The sequence below is a fragment of the Staurois parvus genome, unplaced genomic scaffold, assembly GCF_062004578.1.
Source record: "Staurois parvus isolate SC_StPar_1 unplaced genomic scaffold, SC_StPar_1.0 ptg000136l, whole genome shotgun sequence".
Taxonomy (NCBI): Eukaryota; Metazoa; Chordata; class Amphibia; order Anura; family Ranidae; genus Staurois; species Staurois parvus.
Genome location: NW_028317932.1, coordinates 6,023,743 through 6,038,849, shown reverse-complemented (window position 1 = coordinate 6,038,849; position 15,107 = coordinate 6,023,743). Strand labels below are relative to the sequence as shown.

Genomic DNA, 15,107 nt, shown 5'->3' with positions numbered 1-15,107 from the left:
TCTTCAGGGAAGCCTATCCTGCCCTCAGCTAATTATAATTGGAATCTTCTACTCTTCCAACCAGTCCATCCCCCACAGTTACTACCTTTTGTACCACTAGTCCCTCCCTCCTAGATTGTAAGCTACAAGGAGCAGGGCCCTCCTATCCCTCTTGTATTGAACTGTATTGTTGCTGTATTGTCTCCCGTTATATTGTAAAGCGCTGAGCAAACTGTTGGCGCTATATAAATCCTGTTTAATAATAATAATAATAATAATAATAATAATAATAATAATAATAATATTGCACAAAGAAGTTGGAAACTAAAAGCTTCAGATGTATAAGTGTTTGGCCATTGTGTACAGTATGTGGCCTTCTATATAAATATAATGAATATTTAATTTCCTCTAGTATATCAAATATTATTTGCATTTCATAGAACTCAGTTTACTTGTTTTGTGGATTTAATGCACAAGCTTTGGTAACAATACAGTTATTGTTCAGTCTTTGCAATGCACTGTACTGAATTCCTTGTGGAAATAATCTTTCCAATGTGTTTATCTAGTCAGTGGGATGTTGACTACAGTATCATGTTTGTTTTACCGAGGGCATGAGGTCTGGATCTGTTTCAATTCAACCTCTGTTGTATTGGCTTTATTTCATGTTACGTTTAAGATTCTCAGCAGCACAACTACTGCTTGCAGGGATACTGAAAACGTATTGCTAAATAGATAACTGAAAATTTAAGTTTAAAAAAAAATGTTTTTGGCAAAATATCGAAGACCTTAAAGTAGGACTGAAGGCAAAACTTTTTTTGTTTCATTTTTGATAGAGTAAAAGCCTATTTACTGTATCAGTGGATAACTCTTCAGAGATTACCCTTTACTTTGCTCCAAAGTGAGAGAAATCCCTGGTAGTCACCAGGGTCACCAGAATTAGTGTCTCCAATGGAAGATGTTGCCTCTATTCATGTTCTGGTGACAACCCAAAAATTGGAATTGTCTTTCGCTTTTGGTGATAACAGTCACCAGGACAATTAGAGAGTGTGAATCTTCCTTCCAGGGGCATAGACAGCAATAAAAACCTGACAGGGGGTCTAATTGCTTTCATTCTATCCAAAATTAAGAACACATTTTTCCCTCAGTTTACGGCATTACTAAATCCTTGTGCTAAGACCCATTTTCAACTTTTATAAATGCTCATCTCATTATTTATTATGCAGAATTAGCTTGGGAAACATTTCTTTTAGGCTACGTTCACACTAGCGTTGTGTGCAGGCGGCAGAGAGGCGTTTGGGAAGTGTTTTTACCGCTTCCCAAACACCTCTGCCATTTCTGCACATTACAGCACATGGTGCTGTTCTAACGGGAGCGTTTGCGTCGCGTCGCGGCAAAACAGACACCTCTGGTCGAGTCAGGAGGCGTTGAAGCCTCCTATTCTCGTCTATGGTGCCGCTCCGCAAACGCCCGGCCGGCGTTTTCGGTGTGGTTACGACGCGGTTGCGGGGCATTTGCGGAGCGGTAACACCACTAAAACTGCATTATAGGCATTTGTGGAGCGTTATTAACGCTCGGCAAACGCCTAGCAACCCTCCGCTAAACTGCGCATGCAGAATTTGCGGAGCATTTGCAGAGCGTTAAAAACGCTCCGCAAACGCCGGACCAACGCTTGCCAAACGCTATAGGGGCGTTTGGCAAGCGTTGGTAAAACAGCTAAGTGTGAACGAGCCCTTAGTGTGTTTTTGATCTGCTCTGCCAACCTCAGCAGTGCTGTCCGGAACTTCTGGCTTAGAGGATTGAGCAATGAACATGTAATCATAGTCACCTGCACTACTACCCTTAGATTTGATGTCCCATGATGATTTACACTTGTGTTCTGAATTGTGTGTGTGCGATTCCTGATTATTTGTAATTTGTTTTCTGTTTCCTGGTCCTGCTCTTATCAGTATGGCTGGGAGAAGTGCTGTGAAGGAAACAGCTTACTTACTAGTTGTATTGGAGTCAGGGGCGGACTGACAACTCATGGGGCCCCCGGGCAATAGGGAATCATGGGGCCCCTGTGTCCTTGCCCAAACTCAAAAAAGCCTATGAAAAAGGTACCAGGGCCATCTCATGGGGCCCCCTACTGACCCCGGGCCCTCGGGCAGTGCCCGAGTTTCCAAATGGTCAGTCCGCCCCTGATTGGAGTCTACAACACTACTGCACAAAGGTGGGTGGCTACATCAGCCCTAAAGTAAGACCATGTATCTAAACTGAAGTGCAGCGCTTATAAACCAAAAACAAAACTAATATCAGTCCAGTATGTGTGTCTATAGCAATATGTGTATCCAGTATGTGTGTATATAGAGTATCCTTGCACACAACTTCACCATGAATTGTAAATGAAATAATCTGCATATAGTGTAATAAACTTCCCCAGGTGAAAAAAACAACACACAGTATTGAGGCCATATATGGGTCAATTACTGAATGACTTTTCTTTAGAAAATTGGAAATTTAATGTATTTTGTAATCCATTGATTGCCACCATTGATTTCAAAATTTGTGCATTTTGTAATCCATTCATTGCCACCATTGACTTTGAAATTTAACCATCATAGCCTTCAATTTCACCTCATGTTGCTACAGAAAAGAATTTACATGGCTAGAAATCTTCTTTTCTTTCTAGCTCATAGCTCATGCTCATTTCTTTTTCAATTATGTTTCTCGCACAATTCTCACATCATTGACTAGAAATTTGTTTGTTGTTCAAAACATTTCCAGCATGCCTAATCATTCAAATTTGATAGTCGCAAGAAAATCAGCCAATGCTGCTGCCCACTGATGGTGCAAAATTCGAGAGAAAATTCTTAGTTAAGATTTTCAAAAGAAAATTTGTTCGGAATTGAACCCATGTATGGCCTGCATATAACCCTCAAAGTGAGAAGTCATATAGTTGGGATTTACCAAAACTGGTGCAGCTGTGCATAGTAACTAATCAGCTTCTAGCTTCAGCTTGTTCAGTTAAGTTTTGACAATAAAACCTGGAAGCTGACTGGTTTCTCTATACACTACATGAAGATTATTTCATTTACAATTCATGGAGGAGTTCCTTTGTTTACATGAACATTTTACTATAGACACATATACTGTACTGATATTCATTTTGTTTTTGTTTTATGAGTGCTGCTCTTGGGTTTATTTGATATTATCATTCTGTATCCAATAGTGTGCTAGTTGCTGGTTTAGGAATTTTTTATTTTAAAGTGCCAGGTATAATAATTAAAAATCATTGTGGCATATAGGAGCATCCATGGTTAATTACAAATACAGGTATGTGCACTGAAAATAGTAATGGATTTTTTATTATTCTTATTATTATTTGGATTTAATTACACTTTTTAAATTCAAAACATATGTTTTTCTTATTGTGATACTTATGGTAGTAACTGCCTAAGGCCCTGTTCACATCTGGGCATTCTAGAATCACCTTCAGAATTGCGTGATTCTGCCCTTGACTCTGGAACTCTGTAAAATTGCAGAAAAACAAGCAACACGTAATTGTGTGCCATTATTGTTAATGACACTGCAAACTCGTAAAAGAAACGGGCCGTTTGTTGCATAACAAAATACGCACAAAACAAAAAATACTTAAATCTGCCCTTTCCACAAACTCGCCAAAGATGGCTCCAAAAAAGATACAGGAGCTCCTTTGGAGTGTTTTTGGAGAAGAAGAGAGCAGCCCATTCAAATGGTGCCGCTCCAAAAATGCAACAGAGAATTTACACATTTAAAAACAAATCACAAACTGCAATGCTCTGCTGACGCTAGTTGTGAATGGGGCCTAAGAGAGCATTTCCTTCCCCTTGGAGAGGCTTCCTATCACAGCATCTTGTATCTGTAGGACAGAAAGTGAAGGGAAAGCCTCCAATGGGAAGCAGATGGTAAAAAAACAAAACAAAGCAAAACAAAAAACCTGAGAGGGGTTTTAATCATTCCCTACTGTATCTAAAATTAAAAAGAAAAGTTTGGGGTTTAAAAGTAATTTAATAAAGCTAAAGCACAAGATAACATAAAGTATTGATAGTGTCTATGGATTTATGTATGAATATTCTAGAAAGATTTTAGCTCTTTTTCTATTCTGGAAAAGTTGTAATTGTGGGAATAGATATAGTATGTTCTTTCACTCACTTCCTGTCAATTAAAACTAGCCTGTGATGGCCAGCAAAAAGTATGCTATACTACACGTCACAGGAAAAAGTGAAAAAAAAAATGGTGTTGATTTACTACAACTGGAGAGTGCAAAATCTGGTGCAACTATGCATAGGAACCAATCAGCTTCCAGGTTTTATTGCCAAAGCGTAAAGTGATACTAAAGGCTTACAAAAAAAAAAAATAACAATATATGTCTATACTTGCCTGCTCTGTGTAATGGTTTTGCACAGAGCAGCCCGGATCCTCCTCTTCTCGGGTCCCCCATCAGTGCTCCTGACCCCTCCCTCCTGTCAGGTGTCCCCACAGCAAGCAACTTGCTACGGGGGCACCCGAGCATGCACAGTCCCCAGCTGCTGCTCAGTGTGTCTATTCACACATGGAGCCGTGACTCGGCCCCGCCCCTTTCTCTCCTCATAGGATCACTGGCTGTGATTGACAGCAGCGAGAGCCAATGGATCCTGCTGCTGTCTCAGCCAATGAGAGGGAGTCCCAGGATAGCCAAGACTGCAGTGAATATCGGGATTGAGAGGGGGCTTAGGTGAGTAATAGGGGGGCTGTGGGGGATGCTGCACAGAGAAGGTTTTTCACCTTCATGCATAGAATGCTTGAAGGTAGAAAATGTTATAGCCTTTACAACCACTTTAATTGAACAAACTGAAGTTAGAAGCTGACTGGCTACCAGGTACAGCTGCACCAGATCTTGCACTCTCTAGTTTTAGTAAACAACCCCAGTGTGATTTTAAAAGCTTTTCTTTTAAAGTATTACTAATGGCAAACATTTTTCTCATTTTAGACAGAATAAGGAAGAGTTAAAACCAATATCAGTTTTTTGTTTTTTTTTGTTTGCCAACTGTGCCCCATTGGAGAGCTTTCCTTTCACTTCCTGTCTCATAGCCAAAACAGGAAGTGAGAGGAAATCCCTCCAAAGTGATGGAATCCATGGTTGTCCACAGGGTCACCAGAACTAGTGTCCCCACTGGAAGATTTCCCCTCTGTTCCTGTTTTGGTGATAACCCAATATTTGGGAATTTTTTTTTTGCTTTCAGTGATGGCAGTAAACATGACAAATAGAGAGGAGGAATCTCCCTTACAGGGGCACAGACAGCAATAAAGACCTGACAAGTGCTCTGATACCTCTCTATCCAAAACTAAAAGCAAAAGTTTTGTCTTTAATTATACTTTGAGTTATTGATTGGTAGACTAATGAAAATGTAATTTAGATTTTAAATGAACAGTTTGTTGTAGAATGCTGACATAGTGAAAAGTGTATTGTTTTTCTCTCTCCTAGGTTGAAATGACATGGGACAGTTTTAACAAAGGGGATGTCTTCCTTCTTGACCTGGGAAAAGTTATCATCCAATGGAACGGGCCTGAGAGCAACAAGGCGGAGAGGATACGGGTCAGTCAAAACACTATGGATTCAAATTGTTTTGGAATGACATTTTAGAAGCGTCTGTTTCTTAACTAATAACAATATACTAAAGAAAGATTAGTTCCAGTATTTTTATTTTTGTTAAAATAGATGTAAACCCTAACTGAATGACATTTATTTTTCAAAAGCCCTGGGTATCATAAACAATTGCCCTTTTCAAAATAAAATGCTTGTTTTCACTATTTTCTATCCTTTGTTGCACCTCAGTGCTGCTGATCTAATGCAGCCACTTCTTGTCTATATGTACAAACTTTAGTGATGGCTGCATGACATTTTCTTCTGGGCATGTTATCTGATGTTGACAATAGTGGATCATGACTGCATTGCGTGGCTAAAATGGCCACTTGTAGCCCCCATTGGAAGACCATGTGACAACGCGGGGGGGGGGAGTGCATGTGGTCGGCAAAGGGCCAAGCACTGTCCAGTCAGAGGATCAGAGGTCATGCAGCCTCATAGGACAGTCAGAGGAGAATGAAAACGCCTCCTACAAGCTTTAACCAGTGCTCGGTCAGTGAATGCAGGGTCCTGAGTTTAGCAACACTTTAAAGAACGCTGCAAATTTAAAATCATTGACAATGACAATGAAAACTCATTATATGTTAACGCATATGATATGTTTAGTGTTTGGGTTTTACATATATTTTTAGTGAAATAACATATTTTAGGCAGACAATGGTAAATTAAAGTATCATTTATTGAAAATGAAAGGAGAATTCCAGGCATTGCTGTAAAATACATAGCTACATTGGTCCAGCTTGGACCAATGCAACTACAGTGTGTATATACCATACCTGGCCAATGCCCCTGGAAGCTGGAGACACCACTACTCCAGTGATCTCCACTTGCATCCAGGTTCTGTTCTGAGTGGCCAGCCTGATGCATTGTGATCACAGAAAGTCGGCTGCTCTGTACGGGCACCATTCAGAGAACATTTTGCATTCATTCAGAGAACGCTTTGCATTCATTCAGAGAATGCAAAGCCTTCTCAAAATTCAGTAAGTAGGAGTTCAGCTGCTCACTCCGGCACTTGGAAGCAAGTGGAGATTACTGGGGTTGTTTTACCAAAACTGGAGTGTGAAAAATCTGGTGCAGCTCTGCATGGTAGCCAATCAGCTTCTAACTTCAGCTTGTTCAATTAAGCTTTACCAAAAAAAATTAAAAACGGATTGGTTTCTATACAGAGCTGCACCAGATTTTGCACTCTCCAGTTTTAGTAAATCACCCCTATAGTTACTCTGGTCCAAGATGGACCGATGTAACTTTGTATAGTATAGCCATGCTTGGAATTCTTCGTTTTAGGAAGTATCTAATTTCTAGGAAATATAGGGTATGAGCTATACCTTACACGCCTGTTTTTTTTAGCAGTTTGTAAAATGAAAAGATTGCTTTGTGATTGTACAGGTCAGACCATTTCAATAAATGTTACTACAGCTACTGCTAATACTACTAAAATTATGATTGCTAATACTGCTAATATTACAGCTTCTCCTTCTGTCACTACAATTACTTGTTCTAGTACTACGACTACTATGTCTACTCCCAGTATCACTTTTGTGCCTGAAATCTATTACCTTCCTACTGCTATTTTGTTCTACATAATTTGTGAATTTTGCTAAATCAAATATTCACAATGTAATAATGTTAATTCTCTTTTTTTTCTAGGCCTGCTCCTTGGCACAGAGTATCAGAGATGATGAGAGGGGAGGAAGAGCACAGATTGGGATTATAGACAATGAACAGGATTCCCCTGACCTGATGCAGATTATGACGGCTGTACTGGGGTCCAGACATGGTGGATTGAAAGACGCCATTCCAGATGAGAAGCCAGATGAGCAACAGAAATCAAACGTCAGACTCTACCAGTAAGTCACAAGCACTGGCTATATATACCAATATGAGTCTGAGAGAGAGAAGCAGAAATCAGATGGTTATGGCATCCCAAAATCAGTTATTCTAAACCCTCAAATCAGCTTTTAAGTCAACATACTATAAATCTACTTTAGTGGCATCTGTGACCTAAATAAAGTAAACGAGTGCTAAGTCTGTGCAACATTTTTAGAGAGATTGCATTGCAGGACAGGGAAACTTACTGAATATTCAATTTATTATACAAAACACACAGCTATTGCCGTAGATAACATAATGCCTGATTTACATAAATATAACTTGGCATAAGTATGATTTCATGTATTTCTTTTGCTATCTGTAACTTGTGACATACAGTATTTTGTCTAATAGTACATGTATAAGGCTTGCTAAAATAACTGAGAAAATCACTCATCTTAATATCTATCATTACACATTAGAAGCTAATAAAATGAATGGGTGAGCACGCTGTGGTCTGATGAATGTGGCGGTTGATGTTGAAAACATGGCTGCATCCCCTAGCCTTAATGCCGGCCATAGACGGGTTGAAAATCGGCCAAATCGGAAAAAAAATTGGCCGATTTTCGCACCGTTAGTGGGTTAATTGGTCGGCCGTTTTTCAGGGTTTTTGCACATTTTTTTTATCGGGCACGTTGGAAAATTTGCGGCCAATTTTGACGATTGGCCGATTTTCCCGACAATGATTGGCAAATCGGCCGATCGTTTTACCGATGAAAAATCTGCACATGAGCCATGACCTGCAAGAAGTAGAAGAAGAAAAGGAATAAGAAGAAGAAGAAGAATTCCAGTCCGCTATTATATTTTATATGAAAATGTCTTGTGGTTGCAACAAATGTATCCATTTGTATCCAAATAAAAACATCTGTATCCAAATAAAAGCATTGTAATACATTATTTGGATTACAATGTTTTTATTTGGATACAGATGTTTTTATTTGGATTCAAATGGATACATTTGTTGTAACCGCAAGACTTTTTCATATAAAATATAACAGCGGACTGGAATTCTTGTTTTTCTTATTATTATTATTATGTATTGCTGTCACATTGTATGGTGTGCTCCCCTGTCTCTGCAAGGGACAGAAGTTATGTGGTTAATGCTGGCCATAGACGGGACGAAAATCGGCCGATTTTTTTTTTTAATGTTGGTGGTAACTAGAGATGAGCGAATCGAAGTATCCGAAGTGGAATTCGAGTCGAATATCGGAAAAATTTCGATTCGTGCCGAATCCGAAAAACAGCCTAATTCGGACGCGCGAATCGAAATTTTTCCGAAAATGGCGGCTGACATGTGCGGCGACGGAGCGGGGATGTCGGGGAAGGCGCGCAGACAAGGCGCGCTGCCCCATAATGCATTCCTCAACGACATGTGATCGCATCAGCCAATCAGCAGCCAGCCAGCCAGCACTGTGTAATGGTCGAGGTATATATAGCGGCCATTTTGGAAATCTTCATTTGCCTGCAGTCATTGAACAGAGGCAGACCGCTCTGTACTAGGGACAGGGACAGAGTTAGGGCCACAGAAACGAGAATTGGGGACAGAGAGAAGTTACTTAGGGACAGAGAACCATTACTCAGGGACACAGACTTGTTAATGAGGGCCACAGAATCGTTATTTAGGGACAAAGAAACGCTAGTTAGGGCCACAGAATTCATACTCAGGGACAGACAGAATTGTTACTCAGTGCCAGAGAATTGTTACTTAGGGCCACAGAAACGTTATTAGGGCCACAGAATTTTTACTCAGGGACAGACAGAATTGTTACTGAGTGCCAGAGAATTGTTACTCAGGGACAGACAGAATTGTTACTGAGTGCCAGAGAATTCTTACTCAGGGCCACAGAATTCATTCTCAGGGACAGACAGAATTGTTACTCAGGGACAGACAGAATTGTTACTGAGTGCCAGAGAATTGTTACTCAGGGACAGACAGAATTGTTACTGAGTGCCAGAGAATTGTTACTCAGGGACAGACAGAATTGTTACTGAGTGCCAGAGAATTGTTACTCAGGGACAGACAGAATTGTTACTGAGTGCCAGAGAATTGTTACTCAGGGACAGACAGAATTGTTACTGAGTGCCAGAGAATTGTTACTCAGGGACAGACAGAATTGTTACTGAGTGCCAGAGAATTGTTACTCGCACAGACACAAAATTGTTACTTGCACAGACACAGAATTGTTACTCGCGCAGACACAGAATTGTTACTCAGGGCCACAGAATTCATACTCAGGGACAGACAGAATTGTTACTGAGTGCCAGAGAATTGTTACTCAGGGACAGACAGAATTGTTACTGAGTGCCAGAGAATTGTTACTCAGGGACAGACAGAATTGTTACTGAGTGCCAGAGAATTGTTACTCGCACAGACACAAAATTGTTACTTGCACAGACACAGAATTGTTACTCGCACAGACACAGAATTGTTACTCAGGGCCACAGAATTCATACTCAGGGACAGACAGAATTGTTACTGAGCGCCAGAGAATTGTTACTCAGGGACAGACAGAATTGTTACTGAGTGCCAGAGAATTGTTACTCAGGGACAGACAGAATTGTTACTGAGTGCCAGAGAATTGTTACTCAGGGACAGACAGAATTGTTACTGAGTGCCAGAGAATTGTTACTCAGGGACAGACAGAATTGTTACTGAGTGCCAGAGAATTGTTACTCGCACAGACACAAAATTGTTACTTGCACAGACACAGAATTGTTACTCGCACAGACACAGAATTGTTACTCAGGGCCACAGAATTCATACTCAGGGACAGACAGAATTGTTACTGAGCGCCAGAGAATTGTTACTCAGGGACAGACAGAATTGTTACTGAGTGCCAGAGAATTGTTACTCAGGGACAGACAGAATTGTTACTGAGTGCCAGAGAATTGTTACTCAGGGACAGACAGAATTGTTACTGAGTGCCAGAGAATTGTTACTCAGGGACAGACAGAATTGTTACTGAGTGCCAGAGAATTGTTACTCGCACAGACACAAAATTGTTACTTGCACAGACACAGAATTGTTACTCGCACAGACACAGAATTGTTACTCAGGGCCACAGAATTCATACTCAGGGACAGACAGAATTGTTACTGAGCGCCAGAGAATTGTTACTCAGGGACAGACAGAATTGTTACTGAGTGCCAGAGAATTGTTACTCAGGGACAGACAGAATTGTTACTGAGTGCCAGAGAATTGTTACTCAGGGACAGACAGAATTGTTACTGAGTGCCAGAGAATTGTTACTCAGGGACAGACAGAATTGTTACTGAGTGCCAGAGAATTGTTACTCGCACAGACACAAAATTGTTACTTGCACAGACACAGAATTGTTACTCGCACAGACACAGAATTGTTACTCAGGGCCACAGAATTCATACTCAGGGACAGACAGAATTGTTACTGAGCGCCAGAGAATTGTTACTCAGGGACAGACAGAATTGTTACTGAGTGCCAGAGAATTGTTACTCAGGGACAGACAGAATTGTTACTGAGTGCCAGAGAATTGTTACTCAGGGACAGACAGAATTGTTACTGAGTGCCAGAGAATTGTTACTCAGGGACAGACAGAATTGTTACTGAGTGCCAGAGAATTGTTACTCGCACAGACACAAAATTGTTACTTGCACAGACACAGAATTGTTACTCGCACAGACACAGAATTGTTACTCAGGGCCACAGAATTCATACTCAGGGACAGACAGAATTGTTACTGAGTGCCAGAGAATTGTTACTCAGGGACAGACAGAATTGTTACTGAGTGCCAGAGAATTGTTACTCAGGGACAGACAGAATTGTTACTGAGTGCCAGAGAATTGTTACTCGCACAGACACAAAATTGTTACTTGCACAGACACAGAATTGTTACTCGCACAGACACAGAATTGTTACTCAGGGCCACAGAATTCATACTCAGGGACAGACAGAATTGTTACTGAGTGCCAGAGAATTGTTACTCAGGGACAGACAGAATTGTTACTGAGTGCCAGAGAATTGTTACTCAGGGACAGACAGAATTGTTACTGAGTGCCAGAGAATTGTTACTCGCACAGACACAAAATTGTTACTTGCACAGACACAGAATTGTTACTCGCGCAGACACAGAATTGTTACTCAGGGCCACAGAATTCATACTCAGGGACAGACAGAATTGTTACTGAGTGCCAGAGAATTGTTACTCAGGGACAGACAGAATTGTTACTGAGTGCCAGAGAATTGTTACTCAGGGACAGACAGAATTGTTACTGAGTGCCAGAGAATTGTTACTCAGGGACAGACAGAATTGTTACTGAGTGCCAGAGAATTGTTACTCGCACAGACACAAAATTGTTACTTGCACAGACACAGAATTGTTACTCGCACAGACACAGAATTGTTACTCGCACAGACACAGAATTGTTACTCAGGGCCACAGAATTCATACTCAGGGACAGACAGAATTGTTACTGAGTGCCAGAGAATTGTTACTCAGGGACACCTAATCGTTGAATTAAATAGTATGTCAGACAACATGCAGAGGAGTGGCAGAGGAGGCAATGTTTTAGGAGCGAGCAGACGTGGCAGCAGAGGAAGGGGTCGAGGCAGCAGTATTCGCAGCCAGAGGCCAGTGCTCCCGGTGTCATCCAGCGGTCGTGTCTCCACCGACAACCCTGCCGTCATTGATTGGTTGGCTCGGTCGTCTTCCTCTTCCCAGGTCACCTCTGACACCTACAGCCAACGGTCGGTGGGTACGTCAGACACAACCGTTAGTTGGCATGGCCCGGGACCAAGCCCACTGAAATCACGTGTCCTCTACCTGCCCCTGTCCTTTGCTGTTCCCTCACCAAGCGAAGTATCGCATGCTGTGGGCTCAGCCCCACTGTACAGTGAGGAAGAGCTAACAGAGGGCGGTCAGGAACGGGGGGAGACATCGGCCTTTTCAGCAGCCAAGCGAACAAGTACTGGCGAGGAGAGTGGCTCGGTAGCCGGTCTAGAGACAGGTCTGTCTCCTGACCCAGACGCAGCCGAGGGGGCTAGTAGTGAGGCGGAGACCCTACTTGATGATGAGGAGGTTGATCGCACTTGGCAGCCTCGTCGTCATCAGGCAATTTCTTCCGCATCATCAGGAGAAGAGGGTGGCAGCTTGGCAGCGAGCAAAACAGTCGGTGGGTTGCCCAGGAGACAGCAGCAGGGTCGCATCAGTGTCAGTGGAGCCAAACGTCCACGGAGTAGAGCACCAGCTCCACTGCAGCCTACCACCACGGCCAGTAGTGGTGCCGGTGCGCACGGAGGAAGTAGCAGTCAGCCAGTGAAGAGTAGCGGGGGCAAAGTTTCCTACTCGGTGGTGTGGCAATTTTTCCTCAAGCCGCCCGAGGAAGTAAACGTAGCCGTATGTCGACTATGTGGCCAGAAATGCAAGCGTGGCCAGGGGGCCCATGTTGGGACTACAGCGTTGCGTCAGCATATGCAGCGTCACCATTCGGTGGCCTGGGAAAACCGTGATAAACATACGGCGGTTCTGCCTGCCCCAGCCCCCGCTCCATCACCCGCTCCGTTACTTGCTCCGTCACCCGACGTCGTCAATCGCCCTCTATCAGCCAGTCAAGGCTCCAACACCTCTGCTGAGGGGAGTTGTCGCTCATTGGCATCTTCCGCTCGTTCAGATGCTCCTTCTCCTGCTACTCCTCTTCTCGGATTCCGTCAACAGTCTTTCTTGGAATCCGTATCCAAGAGACAACAGTTTGCGAGCACGCACCCGACGGTGCAAAAGCTGAACGTCCTCCTGTCCAAGTTGCTGGTGCTGCAGTCCCTCCCTTTCCAACTGGTGGACTCAGCACCTTTCCGAGAAATGATGGCTTGTGCCGCGCCGCGGTGGAGAGTGCCAAGCCGTCATTTCTTTGCCCAAAAGGCAGTGCCAGCCCTGCATTCACATGTAGAAGAGATGGTGGGCCAGTCTTTGAGCATGTCGGTCTCTGCCAAAGTGCACGGCAGCGCCGACGTGTGGAGCTGTAACTACGGTCAGGGACAGTACATGTCATTTACGGCCCACTGGGTGAACGTGGTGCCGGCACAGCCGCACCAGCAACTTGGACAGGTCACGACGCTTTTGCCTCCACGTTTGCACGTCCTTGGTCCAGCAAGCATGTCCGCCTCTACCACCTCTTTTTCCGCCGTGTCCTCAGCCGCCACCCCCGTGCCAAGTCCCATTACCCGACCGGCATATCACATGTGCAGGGCGCAACGGTGTCACGCTGTGCTGCACCTGGTATGCCTTGGCGAACGTAGTCACACAGGGGAGGAACTGCTGAGTGTAATGAACAGAGAAATCGACAGATGGCTGTCTCCGCGCAAACTAAAAATCGGAACCATGTTGACTGACAACGGAAAGAACATGGTGTCTGCTCTGCGTCAAGGAAGGTTGTGCCATGCGCCATGCATGGCTCACGTGTTCAATCTGGTTGTCAAGCGGTTCCTAAAATCCACCATCCCACTGCAAGACATCCTTAAAATGTCACGTAAACTGTGCATGCATTTCAGCCATTCCTACACCGCAAAGAACACCCTCATTGAGCTGCAGCGGCAGAACGGAATTCCACAGCATCGCCTGATCTGCGACGTTGCAACAAGGTGGAATTCAACCCTACACATGTTAGACCGCCTTTACGAGCAGCGAAAGGCCATCACCGATTTCCTGATGTTACAAGCGGATAAAGGTACTCCCCTGTGTAACTTAGATGTCAGCCATTGGCAGCTCATGCGTGACACCTGCCGCTTGCTCAGGCCCTTTGAGGAGGCCACGCTATTCGTGAGTCGGCAGGACTATGGGATGAACGACGTCATTCCTCTGTTGCACGTCCTGGAACAAATGCTGTTAACAATGGCTGGTCAGGGTGCGGTAGACGTGGCGCACAGATCTCAACGCCACATGACCCCTGTGGGGGCAGGACAGGAAGAAGAGGAGGAGGTAGAGGAGGACATTTGTGCTCAGGAATTATTGAGTGAAATGGGTGGTTTTTCCACTCAGCGGACAGGAGTGGAGGAGCAGGAGCATCTGGTAGAGGAGGAGGAGGAGGAGACAGAGGACCCAGACGCACCGTGGCAGTATGCTGTGGAGATGGAGGCAGGGAGTCCCTCGCATTCCTTGGCACAAATGGCCCATAGCATGCTCGGTTGCTTGCGTAGCGACAGCCGAATAATAACCATCAGACAGAGGGATGACTTTTGGCTGTCCACCTTGTTGGACCCTCGCTACCGGTCCAAAATGGTGGCCTTTTTCACACCTGCTGAGAGGGAGGCCAAAATTACGTACTATAAAAACCACCTATGTAGTCAGTTGGTCTCTGCCTTTGTGCGCCATCGTCCATCCTCAGACACTGTGGGCCCTGTGCGCTCGCGTTCCGCTGGCATGGCAGCAGGGGAGGGGTGGGGTGGTAGGAGCAGTGGCAGCTCCACCAGCAGCGGCTGCCTCAGTCTGCAGTCGATGATGAGTAGCTTTCTTCACCAGCGCAGTGAGGAAACTACTAACCAGCCGCAGCAGCAGCAGCAGCATCAGGTGGACCTGGAGCAGGAGCTCAAACAACAGGCTTGGGCCTACTTGGACAGCACCCTGCCAACCGAGGTAGACAATCCCCTTGA

General features: G+C 43.9%; 1 protein-coding gene across 1 annotated transcript in view; it reads left to right on the top strand.

The window, feature by feature from the left end:
- LOC149465926 (villin-1-like) overlaps positions 1-15,107 on the top strand; it is a 126,569-nt gene that overhangs the window by 80,494 nt on the left and 30,968 nt on the right. The window contains exons 6-7 of the mRNA XM_089673150.1: positions 5,462-5,572; positions 7,268-7,467. Coding sequence (XP_089529276.1) covers positions 5,462-5,572; positions 7,268-7,467 — 311 coding nt within the window. The remainder of the gene's footprint in view (positions 1-5,461; positions 5,573-7,267; positions 7,468-15,107) is intronic.